The following is a 15804-nucleotide window of genomic DNA, read 5'->3' on the forward strand; positions in this document are numbered from 1 at the left end:
GCGTCTCCTGGCACTCAGTCCCCTCACATGGTTGGTCTGGGTCTGCGGGCCATTGCTGGCCACCGCTGGTGTATCTGTGTGTCCCCTCTTGTCCTTCCCGAGAGCGTCGCCGGGATCAGCGCACACTCCTCCGTCTGTTTCACACTCCAGAATCTTTCTTTATTTAAAAATTAAAAATACGATTTGTAAAAGTACAGGAAACAGCCAAAGCAATTAACATTTATCAGGGCACCTCACACAACAAAGCATGTTTTCTCCGAAGCCTCGGACTTTCTTCAAATTTGAAATGACAGTGATTTAAGGTTCCCAACTTTATTGATTCTTTTCAGTAGAACAGGACTGTGGTAGAAGGAGATGGAGGGCGGGGAAACCCCAGAGCTGGAGAGAGGAAAGGTTTCCCAGAGTCGTGCCTCTGTCATCCTGGGGTGGCTGGGAAACGGGGCGATGGAGCTGCTTTCAGGGCAGCCAGGGCCCACAAGCAGGGGACACCAGCTCTGCAGGGAGACACTCCCCTGAGTCCCAGGTCGGGGGCTTGTCCTGAAAATGGGACAGTCGTATGCATTTCAATAGTGTCCTTGGCATCTCATCTAAACACTGAATTAGCCTTGACTGAAAAGGGATTTGGGAGGATAACCCGTCACATATAACTCTGTGCCTGCTGCGTCAGTTCATGTATAGGTGTGCACGCACCGACACGCACACACACATGCACACTCACACCACACATGCATGAACGCAGGCACATGCACACACATACCACATGCTTTGGCTCTAGGAAAGCTTCCCTCCATCCCCACGCCCCCTCTCCTGGGTCCCTGGGGCCAGACGCATGTCATCTCCTGCCAGACCTGGCTGATGTGTCCGACCCAAGCTGCGTTTCTCTCTGTTCTCCCTGCTTCCACAGCGTTTGCCGTTGCCTTCTGTAATCCCATGATTTCTGCCCTTTCTTCATCATAGCACAGACTGCTTCTCAAGGTCCCGAGACAGGACAAGTCTCAGCCCCGCTTTGCAGCTCAATGTCCAGGGCTGTGTTAAGGCACAGGACTGGCTTCTAGGGCTACACACGACCCCAGGCTGGGACTTCATCAACAGGGTTCACAGTTCCGGAGGCTAGAAGTCGAAGATCTAGGTGTCGGCAGGCTTGGTTTCTCCCGAGTCTCCTTGCAGACAATTGCGTCCCTGGTGTCACTTCTTCTTCTTAAAAGAACACGTGTCCTAATGGCTTGGGGCACCCTGCAGCCCCACAGAACCTTAATTACCCCTCCCAAGATACCTCCCACCTTTAAATACAGTCACACTGAGGATTAGGGCTTCAGGATACGGATTTGGGATCAGAGGCACAATTCAGTCTGCAGCACACGCAGATCCCAACCTCCAGAAATCCCAAGTCTAACCTAGACCACTAAAACAAGCATCCAGCTCACCAAGATGGGGGGGGGGGCGTGGATGGCAAAAACCAAGATCAAAGTGTGCCTTTCCATGCTGGCTACATGATTATAGGTGCAGTAACCAGACGCCTGAAGTAAAACGTTCACAACTGAACTTACTCCCGCAGGCTGTGCCTCCTGTTTCATCACATGGTCTCCCTTCGTACCGGGAGGGAGGAGGATGTGTGACAGTGACAAGCTTGCCCAAGTTCTCCAGATTTACTCTTACTTCTTTAATAAAAGGGGGGGGGGGTAATTTATTTATTTGAGAGATAGAGAGAGCACGTAAAGCAAGGAGGAGCAGAGGGAGAGACTCTCCAACAGATTTCCTTCTGAGCACAGAGCCCAGCGACCCTGAGATCAGGGCCTGAGCTGAAACCAAGAGTCAGACACTCGACCGACTGAGCCACCCAGGTGCCCTGTTCTCATTTCTTGCTCAGACTCTATACCTGGGGCTGGTCTCCACTCACAGTGACTCAGAGCCCCAGGCTGTCACAGCAGCTGCTGTCTGGAATACTTCTGGTCACTCTGCCTCAGGAAAAGTCCCTACAGGAACTCGGGTAACTGCCTTCGCCCAGCAGTGACCCACGCCGTGTCAGCCAGAATTAGTCACGAAGCTCCTGCCAACCACACAGACTCTGTGCGTGAAACACACCTTCCCAAGGTGTCCAGAAGCCAGAAGGCAGGGGTCCCGTAGCTTTGTCCACACGGGTCAGCCTCGTGGGACACAGCGCAGGGCAGAGTGGATTTGGAGGGACCCACAAAGGACACTCAGCACATGACCCACACCCCAGTACCTCTCCAGCCGAGCCCACGGGCCTATGCCCCCACATCGGCAGTTCAAACTGGGATGCTCGACTCAGTCTGAGCCACTGACCCCCCAACACTTCCTCTACCCATTTGGAATCTCCGTGACCGTTAATTCTCTGCTCCTGGAATTTTGGGTGGCTGAGGAGACCGCTACAATGTCCACCCATTCTGAATCTGGGTGCAATTCCATTTAGGGCCAGGAAGTGGGGGGGGGGGGGCAGAGAGCGTGTGTGCGTGTGTGTACCTGCAATGACCATTAGGAACCTAATCACAATTAACCCACGAGGGAGCTTGCTGGTTTAATGAAGCCATTAGCCAAAGACCATTCTGAGAGAGGAAATGTAAAGACTGAGCTCCGAGCACATTACCTGTAATGAACCTGAAAATGGACTTGGGGAATTTCTGCGGTATTCTTAGCATCGGGAATGGCCAGTGCATGAGGCACCAGGTTGCAGCCCCGGCACTGGGAACCCTGCAGAGCCAGGAGAAGCCCCGGCAGAGGGTTGTGTCACTGCCGGCGGGTGGGCAGCAGTCTCAGAGAAAGGCTGGGACTCTGCTCCTAACTGATGACTCTTTCAGATGTGTGCCTGTTTAATGCAAAGGGTCATTTCTGGGTCCATTGCTTCCCTGGAGAAAGAAGTGAGGAAATCTCCTTCAACTCCGGCTTCAAAGAGGAGTGGTGTTTCTGGAGCTGGATTTTGGAATGAATTGACCCAGAGGTAAAAGGTGCAGACAGACGTCCCAAAACCACAGACTTTTTTTTTTTTTTTTTAATCATTTGGCCCTAAAGGGAAGAATGACCAAAGGGCTTCCAGACAGAAAAGAGACTCTCTTATCACTTTGATCATCCCTCCCTGGGTAGGAGACGTGATGCTAATTGTATTGCACGAACTTGGTGTGAATGGAATGAGCCCAAGTCCCCAGAGCTGGGATGGAAAGGGCTCCCACGGGCAGTGGAGAAAGAGTCTTTGGTTTGCATAAAAGTCTGCATGAAAGATGGCACCCGGCGGTCCAGCTTCCATCACCAAGGTCTAGCGATCCCGGCCATCGGGGGATAAAAGTGACTGACTCACTGATCTTGGAGCAGACATCGGCTCTGGTTTGCTGGCTGGGACTCTCTTCACTCCCTCTTCTTCCAAGAGTGGATTTTCTCCTGAGTCAGCATCAGTCACAGGGAAGCCACCCTCCCCTGGACAAGGGATGTGCATTGAGCCAGACTGCCCTTCCTCCCACCCCCAAATGTAGCTCCTCAGCAGAGGGACTCAGGGAGAGAAAGGCTGAAGCCGTTCACTTCGCTCCCCAACTTCCCGGTTTTCAATGTCCTGGAAGCACGTCGGGGGCCTGCTTTTCCGAGGCCTGCACAGCTTTTCCTGTGACCCTGGGAGCAGCCCAGGACCCAGCTGATAAGAACTGGTGTTAGTTCCCTATTTCCATACCAGATGAATCCCAACTTACTATATTACAGTTCTGGGCATTGGCAATCAGAAGTGAGTCTTACAAAGCTAAAATCAAGGAGTCAGAAGGGCTGGGTTCCCTCTGGAGGCCGTAGGCAAGGATCGGTCCTTTTCTAGACCTAGGGGGGCCCCCACATCTCCCAGGTCATGATCATATCCCCCGACCCCTGCCTCATTACCCGCCTCGTCCCCTCTTCCTCTGACCCTCATGGTCACCTCCTAGGAAGGACTCTCATGACTCCGTTGGTTCTGCCTCCGATTGCCCAGGACAGTCTGCCCGTCTCAAGATCTGTCCCTGCATCACAACTGCAAAGGCCCTTAGACCACGTAACAGAATAAACTCAGCAGTTCCAGAGCTTAGATCTCGGGCTTCAGGGTGGTGAGGCGCGTTACTCAAACGACGGCCACACCTAGCTCAGACTAGACCGGAGTTCCTTTCTGTTGCCTACAACCCAACCCCGACCGATAACGTCACTTCCCCTCGGTCTCGGCAAAGGAAGAAAAAAGTACCAGATAACCGTTGCAGTGGGTCACCAAGAAGATGATCCTAAGTAAAACTAAATTGTTAAATGTTCTTGGAAAATGATCTCCAAGAACAGCCTTTCTTGGCCCAAGGGGAGGGCTATGGCATCAGGTTCTCGACAAGGACCACCTGGCATACACTTTGGGAGGTTCCCAGTAGTGCTGCAGAGCTCTGACTAGCTCCCTTGACGCAGGTACGTCTGCTTCCTCCGCCAGGACACGGAAATTCTGAACACTGCCATACTCACAGGGAAGACGGTATCCCTGCCCATCAGGGTGGTCTCCGTGGAGGAGAACAGTGCCGTGACGGATATCTCGGAGTCGGTGGAGTGCAAGTCCACAGACGAGAACATCATCAAGGTAAGCGCCCCACTGATCATCTGCTTGGGCAGACGGGAACTTCCGCTGAGCACCTCATTCACTGGAAAGGTTCGCCCCCTGCCCAGAAATGAGCAGCTCTGCGGGTGGGTTTAGGTACACCACACTTTCAGTCGCTCCACTAAATTTTCCCATTACTATGTTCCATATCGGCATCACTCCCAACCTGGTATTCATCGAGCATGCGTTGGGCTGCGGTTCAAACCCCGAATACGCAGAGGAAGCAATAGGTGACGGGCCCTGGGGGCAGTGGTAAGTCAGATGTGCCCAGGGCTAGAAGGACGGCCTGTCCTCGGCTACTGCTAGTCGTGGCTGGGAGTACCTGGGAGTCAGTATTGCTGTCTTCTCAAAAGAAACTACAGATTTGGATTTTATGTAAAGATCGCTTGTGTTCCCCCATGGGCAACCAATTTTAATTTTTATTCATGGGCAAAAATTACATCTGCAATGTGAGTCCGGCCCTTGGGCAGCTGTTGGAACCACTGACAGGGCAGGTCGTGAATGGTGAGTCGAATCCGGCCCCCACCTCTGTTGTGTAAATAAAGTTTTATTGGAATGTGGCCGCTCAAACCTATTTCTGTATTGTCTGTGATGGCTTTTGCATGACTGCAGGAGGGTCCCGTGACAACCTACAAAACTAACACATCTATTCGTTCGCCTTTCCAGGGAAAAGTTTCCCTAGAAAAGCCCTGCTCTACAGACTAAGTTTCTTGATGGAATGACCCTAATTCTTGGTCTTTCCTGGCCAATATTTGCTGTGATGTGCCCACAATACTTGTTCAAGGAATAAGACACCATGAGGGCTGTTCCAAGCCAGAAATGAACCATTTGGTCTTTCTCCATATGTTTTGTAGTCCTGGAAACACATCCAGAAGAAAACATAAAAGATCCAAGGCAAGTAAGCGGATAATGGGTTTTTTCCCTCAAGTGGGGTCTGACACATAGCATCAGAGTCTTTTCTCTGGGGTTAAAAGCAGCACGTGTCGTCGGAGAGAACCATACAAATCACTGAGTGCGTGGGTTAGGGCGGAAAGACCCTCCCCTGCAGACCGCAGACACCTACCACTCTTGGAGCATTGGGCAGAGGGTGGCATGCAAGCTGTCTGGGTCGTGACAACCTCCTGGTGGCGGCAAGGGACGCCAGCAACATCAGGATGTTCTCGCCGCTTTCTGACTATTGTAGGCAGCATCTCAAGGAAGAGATACTTTTTCCTAATTCCCCTGAGAGTGACTGATGAGTAATGACGGTCCCAAACCCAAAGTGCCTTACAGAAGACGCGAGAGGTCTTCGGGAGGACAGAGAGGGGATGAAGTGCTGAGCCACACTGTCCAAGAGAAGCCACGTGGGCCACACATGTGGTTTCAGTGTCTCCAGTGGTACCACTCAGAAAAGGAAGGACGGTGAAGCTAATTGTTTTAAATGCATGTATTGAACCCGTCATATGAAAACCACGATCATTTCCCATGCAATCGATAAAGAAATGATGAATGCGACATTTTGTTATTTTTTGGCACCCAGTCTTTCGAATCCACTGCGTATGCGCACGTAGGGCATGTGGCAGACCTGACCCCACTCCAGGGCCTCCCGGCCACCATGGAGAGTGTCTCCTCCCCTGGACACAAAGATCTCTATGCGGGGCAGGATTTCGTAATGTCGGCTCTGCCGGTATTTTGTGCCTGGTGATTCTTTGCTGGGGGGCTGTCTGTGTGTTAGAGAACCACTGCTCTGAGGAAAGCCTGCTCTGTTTCTGACTGGACCATCACCCCACTTCCTTGAGGCCAAATCACCCCACATGCTTGGCGAGGCCAATTTGGGGAGGAGCCCCTTGGTTCGATCTGGAGCCTGCCCTGCCCCAGCCACAGTCACACACCCCGTCCTTGGCGGCCATCGGTCTTTACGACCGATCTGCAATTCCCCTAAGAGCCAGGACCCCTGGTAAGGAAGTGTGACCCTTTGAAAGGACACGTTCACACTGATGGCTTTTCAGAGATGGTTAAAAAGTCCATCCGTGAGCTGACAAAATCCTCAGAAACAAGTTTCACTGTAGTTGTTGGCGTAACTACCATTAGCTCGTCTTAAATGAGTTTGTCGTGGAGTCGTTACTCACGACCGTTTTAGAGAGTGGGAAAAGAGAAAGCTAGTATTCCTGGTATTTCCAGGAATATACTAGCGTTTCCAGGAATGGGATCAGTATCTTTAGAGAAACAAATGTATCCGAACTAAGAATTGCCACCTGGAGCGACTTTGGAGTCGCTGCCCCGGGCTGCTGACGAAGCAACGTGTCATCCCAGGTCAGCAGAAGCCAGGTGGGGATGCGGGAGCAGGCGGGCGGACTTGGACTCCGTCCCAGGACGCAGACTCAGCCCGTGGTTCAGGGTCTGATGACGTCAGTGATACTCGCCGAGATAGTGGGACACAGCTCGGGGTGCCGTGGGGAGGAGGTGGGGAGGGAACGTGTGGCAGGTGCGGGAGGGTCTGGATTTGGACGGAGCTGAGTTCTGTAGAAGATGCCGAAGGCTCTGACATCCTCCCTGGGCAAAAGCGGGCAAAACGAGCTGCCCCAGTTTGCTGCTGGAAGAAGTGACCCCTGGTCGGGGATGGAGTGCGGCCAGTGTTTCTGCATCTCCTGCCCCGGAAGCCTGAGTTCTTCTCCCCGTGGGGTCGTGCCAGGGGCCACACCAGGGATACCTATGCATGCAGGCTCGGTCGTGAGAGAAGAGCCCTGGGCTTTGGGGGCCCAAGTCCTTAATAATGGGCTGTAGACCAGACCAGGCTGGCCCCTTGATCTGAGACGTCCACCTTCCAGAACCGTGGGAGTCACGAACATCCAAGACACCCGGTCAGAGCAGCCCATGGACTGAGGCAAAAAGTCCACCTGTCCTTCAGCCCAGAGAGAGAGAGTGTCTCTGTCCTGCTTGACCACAATCATGCCTGCCCTGTGCTCTTTAAGGGGACCCTGTCTCTGCCTTCCCAGGCTGCTCGTTAGATGGACACCCTTGAAAAACAGCATTCAGACAAAGGCAGCAGAGACTTTGTAGGATGCGCAAGAGAACCACGGAGACATCCTCCAAAGCCCTCCTAGCCTCACCGTCCCCAGCTCTGCAGTCTTGAGCAATTCATACATCCCCTCCCCTGCCCGGTCTCCTTCGGAAAGTGGGGACAGTCACAGTCTCTAGTCCAGAAGGCCACTGTGATGATTACCAAGTTTCTTCAATCACAAAAAGGACTTGACCTAGTAGCCCACACATGGGAAGGATTTAGCTCTGAGCCCGGTTCTCTCAGGCACCCCCTCGACAGTCCCGGGAGGGACACTGTGGGCTCTGGGTCCATGTGCTATGCACGCTGTTGCTAAAATAATTAGAATTGTAACTCGCTTCGTGGGTACAGTTCAGCGATACCTTAGTGAACTTCCTGGGCTGGGTAACCATCGCCATGACCCAGTTTTAGAATATTTTTGTCACCCAATTTGCCGTTAATCCCCATCCCCACCCCTAGCCCTGGGCAACCACTAATCTACTTTCTGTCTCTATAGATTTGCCTTTTTTGGACATTTCATAGAAATGGAATCATAGAGTAGGTGGTCTCTTATGAAAGTGGCTCGGCGAGCGTTTCTTACCCATCTCCCTTGACACATCGATGCATATCCATAGATAGAAAAATAATTTTTGAAACATGAGATCACGAAACACAAACTTCCTTCACCACAATTTTTGTAACAAATCTACACAAGCACGCACACACACACACACACGCACACACCCCTGCATATCCGTCAGCCCCCCAGGGTCAGTGTGGACCTACCCGCCCTCCTTCTGTCCCTTTTCCCCATGGATGATCAGGCACACAGAGAAGCACGGTTCGTCCCCCTGTGCCACAATGGGCCCCGGCATGTGCACGGTTCTGCCTGTTCCCTCCTCTCGCCTGCGACGCCCCCCCCGTGTGCCCCTGACTGGTGGGCATCTGGGGAAGGGAAGCCGCTGGTGCCAAGGGTCTGGTCTGGGGAGCACTCAGCACCCCGAGCATGGGTTTGGAGGCATTGAGTGTGAGTGGGGGGGTGGGCTGGGAGCTCCAGGAGCGTCTGCGTGGATGTCTGTTCAGCAGGAGGAAGAACGGCTTGCCAGGGACAAAGTCTCCAGGAATAGGAACAGGGAGGGGATGCGGGATGTGACTGAGCAGCCCCAGGGCCCTTGTGACCCCCACAGAGTGCTGACTGTCCCCATCTGTCCACACGCCAGCATCGTCAGAAGAAAGACGCGTCCTGTAGCCAACGATGGGGCATTGTCCCCTCGCTCGGGGACGGGCCTCAGTTTCCCCCCGACACTGCCCCTGTGGGCCCGAAACTTCCTCTCTACTGAAGGCGCTTTGGATCCACAAGCTCCGAGTCCTTGGGAAGCTGGTGACGTCAGCAGCAGCCCCAGGGGGTCAGTCTGTGAGGCCAGGGCCGCTGTGGGTGGTGCCCCTGGGCCCCCGGGGGGACCACAGAGGGCCAGGCCCAGCTGGGCCCCTTTCTGGCGACGTCTCCGCTGCCAAGTGAGGACGCTCCCCCCACGAGAGGAATGGCTGGATCCAGGGGCTCACGTGAAATAATCAATATTTTATTTTTGACTTTCTGTCTCTTTTGTCCTGATTGAATTCTGAGACAAGCTGTCCCATCCTGGGATGGCTGCAAGTGGCTACAAAACCTTATTTTTACATGTAGAATATCCCAGAAAAAATGTACAAATGCCTTTAGTGCAGCCCGGAAAGCCCCCGAGATTCCCTCTGATGGCACCAGCGTAGCTCATGTGCTCACCCCAAGTCAGCCACTGTGGCTGGGGGATGCACAGCTCCGGTTGTGATCACATGACCCTATTCTTGAGGTCAGAGGCAGGGCTTCATGCACACCTCCCACTGATGGGCGGGTGCGAGGTCCTCCACTGAAAAGGGCTGGGCCCAGGAGAGAGAACAGGTGCCTGGAATGGGGCTCCTCCCCTCCCATCCCCTACTCCTTGCCACTGGCCTTTCTGAGTCCCAGGACCTTCCTCCCATTTCTTAATGTGGCCTGGATTGGGAGAAAGTGCCACTGCAGCCCAGCCCATGAATCACTTTCCTTCCTTGGTTTTTCTTGGGGACATTAGTCAAGCAGTGACGTGCCCCAGAGGGGCCACTGGCCAGGAGGAAGCAGAGGAGCCTGACTTCTCCGGGAGTCTCCCAGCGAGCCTGTGTCCCTGGTTCTTCCAGGCCATGTCACTCATGGCCCTGCAGTTGGCTGTTGAAGCCAGCGGATAATCGCCAAGGAAGCAGACGCCTGGCGTATGGACAGCTTGAATGTGATGATCCCGAATCCGAAGAAGAAAACACCCAGATAAATACAGCAGGCTTGCCTGAGACTCAGACCCAGCTTCCTCTGGCCCCCGAACTCCTAGAGGGGAGACAAGGGTCGTCACGGCCAGAGGGCCTGGTCCCAGGGCCCCAGGACACCCCTCCCGAGATGCCCCCGTCCGACATGTGGCTGGACTGTTTCCGGGCTCACTGCCTGGACATCCCTGCGATTACACCCTCTGCTCCTTGCCCCCAGAGACAGAGAGACAGCCCCGTGTTCAGGGAGCCACTACCCCCCGCCCTGGGTAGCTCTGCCCGGCCTGGTTCAGAGAGAAGCCGTGGGGCACCCAGCCCCATCATCAATGGACTGCTCCGGGCCTTCCGTCCTTGTTCCCAGCACTTTGGGATCTCAGGTGACATCACCAGAGGAAAATGAGACAGACGGCTCCCCGGGATGAGGTGTCGGTGACTCGGCATGAACTCCTGGAGAGACAGGACTGATCTCTTCAAAGCTGTCACTCTGGAAACTTCTTTCCACACCCCTCCTCCAGGCAGGAACAACCAGAGCCCCGTAAAGACACTTCTCGGGCTAAGGCGGTCCGTCTGCCCGACCCTCCGCAGATTCCCCCTCCCCAGCCCGGTGTGATGTGCCCGCCCGCTGTGTGCCAGGCACCGGGCTAATTCCTGCATTTGCGGGATTTCTCCTTTGACCCTCCTGGCAGGTCTGAGCTGCCGTAGTCTCCCTGCACCATGCGCCCCAGCTGGCTCCCAGACACGGATCCCCAAGCTGCCCTGTTCCTCTGCAACAGGCCAGTCCCCGCCTCGGGGCCTTCGCACAGCCAAAGGGGCCGTGCTGAGCCCTGGGCACTGGGACACTGAATTACACCTTCACACACACGTCCACACCTGCGATGGGAACCGTGTCAGTGGCCTGTGCACACAGCGTAGCCGGACCGCGGCAATCTTCTCACGCTGTGGACATGCACAAAGCATCGAGGTGGACATCTTAGACATCTGAGACACGTTGAAAATATCTCCGTTAAGTCTCAGAGAATACCACAGAAGCCTTCCTTTTCCTTCAGAAAACTACATTGCTCCTAAACGTCCATGGAGGGCCACGTGCTCAGGGGACAGCGCTGTGACTCTGCTCTCAAAGTCGCATGAATTACCGTATATGACGGTGTGAGACCGACTTCTGAAAAGAGAAGGAAAGAAATTGGGTTTACTAAGACTTTCGTCGGCGAGCGCCTTGACTCGGAGACGTCAGGGAAGGAAGACCGTGTTATCACAGACCGCAAGCAATGTCTTTAAATCCATTGTCCTTTTTAATTCCAAAGTGAAAGAACAGAGATAACTTTTCACCAATTGCACTGGGAAAGACCATCTGAAAAAAAAGAGAGAGAGAGAGAGAGCCTTTCTGGGGCAAGACCATGGTAGTCACATCCAAGGCCGAGGGCTCCCAGCTGTGGGACCTTGGATGGGTGGTTCAGCCTCTCTGTGCCCCAGTGTCCTGGAAAGTGTTTGTGCGCACCCAACACAGAATCTAGTATACAGCAGACACTGTGTAAATGCTCCCTCCTCCCCCAGCCAGGCCTGGCCCAGCATAGCCACCTCTGAGAGGACAGGATTCCTGAGCCAAGACTGCGTGCTCTGTCGCAGTCTTGGCCGCATTCCTCAAAGTCAGTGGGATAAAGTGCAAGTTACTGGTGATCAGATTTCCGGGGCGGTGGGAATCCCGTTAGGTCTCCACAGTGAGGGACAGGAAGGGAAAAGAAGGGAGGCCCCCAGACCTTGCCTCGGAAACGCTGGCCAGCCCCACGCCCTGCCGGTCCCCTGTCCTTGTCTCCCTGAGATATCAGAACAGCTGATGTGATGCCTTCAGTGACAAGGGAACCCGGCCTCCAGGAAACGGGAAGCTTCCCCGTGGGCACCATGGGAGAAGACCATGGACCGGAAGGGCCATGGGGGACGGGTGCTGAGAAAGGAAGAGGGTCTTTATCCCAAAGCAGGGTCCGGACGAACGCCACTGCTCTAGAACAAGCACTCCATGGAGTTTTCCCGAATCCACTGTGTCCTTCCTAAACCGGGAGCAGGGCTCCCCGTCTTCCCTTCCTCCCAACCCTCCAGCAGCCTCTCTGCTTCCCGAGGAGGAGAGACAGAAGGTGTCCAGCGGTCTGCAGGCTCAGCCGAGTGGACCCCCTCAGTGCAGAGGGGCTAGGACGGGCTCCATGGGTCTCGTTCCAGGGCGCGGAGAGACAGCAGTGACGTCGGGGAAAGCCTCTCGTGGCAGAGCGCAAGGCCTCCCTGAACACTTGTGGTGCCCTAAAGCCTGGCTGGGACCGGCCTGCTGTCCCTTCTGTTCACATTGTCCCAGCCCAACTCGTCACAGGGCCAGGTCCACATCAGCAGGAAGGGGAAATAGAGTCTGAGTCCACCCGCAGTAGGAAAGAGGGAAGGATGAAAACTGAACAGGTCCCTCGTCACAGAGCTGTGGGCATCAGGGTGGAAAGCCGAGGTGTGGGGTGGACTCCCTGTGTGGCTCACTGACTACATGCTGTGTGATGTTGGGCAAGTTACATCACCTCTCTGTGCCTTCGATTCCTCACTTGAAATAGGGATAGGAATCGAATGATAAGGAAGCTCTCCTGTGTTCATGGTGAGAGTTTGGTGACATCATCCATGGGAACCTGTCAGAGTGGCTCCTGGCTTAGTGTAAACACTCAGCAAATGTTTGCTGTTGCTGTTACAGAGTGTGCGATCACCTGTGAAAGCCTGCCTCCTGTGCATGCAGGCACTGGTGCGGGCACCTGTGTGTGCACCTGTGCCTGTGTGCATCTGTGTGTGTACCTGTGCTGTGCACCTGTGCGTGTACACCTGTGTGCATACATGTGTGTACACCTGTGTGTACCTATACATGCATGCACCTGCGTGTTCCATATTTGTGCACCTGTCTGCACCTGTGTGTGTACACCTGTGCATGCACCTGTGTGTGTGTGCACCTGTGCACAGTGGGGGGGAGTAGGTAGCCCCGAGTAACCCCTCCAGTAGAAGGGGTGTGGTAAGCCCCATACCTGAGCACCAGGTACTATTTTAGACACTGAAAAAACACTAAACACTGAACAGAGCAGTCAAAAAGCTTTATCACCCTAGAGTTTATGTTCTAGAAATAGAGCACAAGTAATAACCACAATAAATGGCTGAAATGCGTAGCATATGAGAGAGTAATACAGGAAAAACGAGAAGAATAAAGCTAGGGAGGGGTCTGGAGTTGTGATCTGCATACAGATGTCGGAGACAGGGCTTCTGGGGAGTGGATGTGAGGGTAAGGCAGCACTTCTCAGCCTCGGCCACACTGACATTTGGGATCTGCTGACCTTTGATGGGAACTGTCCTGTGCGGTGCAGGATGTCGAACAGCAGCGCTGGCCTCAACTGTTAGGTACCAGTCACCTGTCTTCTAGCCATGACAACCCCTCCCCTCATGGTGACAACCCAGAAGATCTCCAAGGATTGTCAAATGTCTCCTAGGGGACACAATGGCCCCTGGTTGGGAGTCACTCTGTGGAAGACCTAGAGGAGACAAGGAACAAATCGTACAGGCAAGTGGGGGAGGAGCCTTCAGGGAGCAGGAACAGCACGTGCAAAGGTCCTGCAGCAGGAGGACAAGCGAGGACACAGGGCATGAGGGGGGTGCATGGAGGACGCTTGGGAGAGATACCAGGCATGCATCAGGGAAGAGCTCATACTCCTCGAAGGATTTTGTCAGAGTTGAAAAGAGTTCTGTGATTCACACAAAGCCCCCAGTTAAGAAGATGGGAAAATGTTGAGAAGGGGTCTCTGTGCTGGAAATTCCTATTCACCCTTTCAGATCCCTGTACCACCTCCTCCTGTTCCAGGAGGCTGACTTTTGTGGTCACTTTGCCAGGTGCAGCCTTCCCTGGTTTCCCCACGTGGTGAGGCCATGGGAGGCCGTGGGAGGCTCCAGCCGACGCAGGGAGGGGGAGAGACGTCAGCATGTTCATCCCTCTGGGCCCCTTCCGCAAGCCTGTGGTCAAGAGCGGCTGCACCCTCCGCCAAGGTCACGCTTAAAGCGATGCTCTTCTCCCCAGGGCTGGAGGCCAGCTGTCTGAAATCAGGCTGTGCGCAGGGCCCTGCTCCCTCTGAAGCCTCCGGAGGACTGGAGGGGGGATCCCTGCCTTGCAACTGCCAGCTCCCGTTGGCCGCAGTCCTCGCTGTTCCCTGGTGCATGGCTGCACCTCTCCGTCTCTGCCGGTGTCCCCACATCACCCCCTGGGGGCTTGCCTCCACATCCTCCTCTCTTCCTGTGCAGACACCAGCCCTCTGTGGCCCCCTCAGAGCTGGTAGGACCTCGTTTCAGCTGATGACATCTGCAAAGACCCTATTTCCACACCAGCTCCCAGTCTGAGGTTCTGGGGGACGTGGATTTTGGAGGATGCTCTTGAACCCTCTCCCCGTCTGTCTGGCGTGCGGTGCTGTCTCCTGCTAGTTTCCCGGAGCCGGGACCACAGACTTGTCCAGAGTGTCTTTGTCACACTCTCCTCTGGGTCCCATGTAGCATCTGTTTCCAGCCCAGATTTGGACTGATCCATCCCGTCCAAGTGGGCTCGTTTGGGATGGGCTAAGGGACAGACGGCAAGGGCAGCCTATGGAGAGGAAGCAGATGTGATCCCTCCGGACTCGCCTGCCAGCGTCCTCTCTCAGCCCCTTCCTTTCCCCGCTCACTTGCCAGCAGGAACGGAGATGATCCCAAGACCCCCCTCGGCACGAAGGATGACTTCCAAGGCCCCAGTCTCAGGCTGCCGCCTGCGAAGACAACACCATCAAAGCCGTCTGGCAAATCCGCCATCTGTAGCCGCCATCCGCAGGTGCTGGCCTCCTCCGTCTTGCCATGGCAGGCCAGCTCCCCAGCTTCCTCTTCTCCAGAAGGGGAAAATGATTGCCGCCTGCAGCTCCAGAAAAGGACTGAAACGAGGAGAGCACCTTGCAGACGTTCTTCTGGAGGAAGGCATCGCCGCCGCACAAGATCGAGCGATCTTTTGTGTGAACGGAGCGAGGTCACAAACTCGGGAGTCCAAGAAATGTAAATCTGACTTTCTGTGTCTGAATTTAATTTCTGTTTCCAGCCCCAGGCTCCCAAGTGGCAAAAAACAAACAATGAAACAAACTAAAAAACCAGCCCACAAAAAAACCAAAACCAAAACAACTATGGTCAGAGTTTGATTTCCAAACATATTAAGTTTGAGATGCTAATTACAGATCCGGGTGGAGATGCTGAATAAGCCACTGGGTCAGTGGGTTCTGGAGGTCGGATTCTGGGGGTCATTGGCACAGAGGTGGTTGGAAGCGTCGTAACGGAATGATTACAGTCATGCAAGGAGAGTGTTATGGACTGGATGTCTGTGTGCCCTCCCCCGATTCCTGGGTTGAGACCCTAACTTGCAATGTGATGGTATGAGGAGGTGGGGCTTTGGGGAGGTGGCCGGGTCATGAGGGTGGGGGCCCTCGTGGGTGGGGTGCGATCAGTGACCTTAGAACAGAGTCCACAGAGAGCTCGCTCACCCCATCCACAGCAGAAGGACAGAGTAAGAAGGTGGCATCTGTGAGGGGGGACTGGTCCTCACTGAACGAGGGATCCGTTGGCATCCTCCGCTGGGGCTTCCAGCCTCCGGACGTGTGAGAAACCACCGTCCATCCCGGAAGCGCCCAGTCTGCCACACTCCGTTCCAGCAGCCCGAATGCACTAAGGCAGGAAACGGAAGATTCCATGGAAACGGAGGAAGGGCGATTGCATTATTTCAAGGAGCGAGTCTCCACATGTGGTCCCCAGACCTAGAGCATCAGCATCACCTGGGACCTTGTTAAAAATGCAGTCGTGGGTCCCCCTCCCCAGA

General features: G+C 54.5%; 1 protein-coding gene across 1 annotated transcript in view; it reads left to right on the forward strand.

The window, feature by feature from the left end:
* Positions 1-15804, forward strand: part of TMEM132C (transmembrane protein 132C) — a 302142-nt gene that overhangs the window by 272063 nt on the left and 14275 nt on the right. The window contains exon 5 of the mRNA XM_046026085.1: positions 4430-4573. Within this exon, the coding sequence (XP_045882041.1) occupies positions 4430-4573 (144 nt within the window). The remainder of the gene's footprint in view (positions 1-4429; positions 4574-15804) is intronic.

The sequence above is a fragment of the Meles meles genome, chromosome 12, assembly GCF_922984935.1.
Source record: "Meles meles chromosome 12, mMelMel3.1 paternal haplotype, whole genome shotgun sequence".
NCBI classification, from domain to species: Eukaryota; Metazoa; Chordata; class Mammalia; order Carnivora; family Mustelidae; genus Meles; species Meles meles.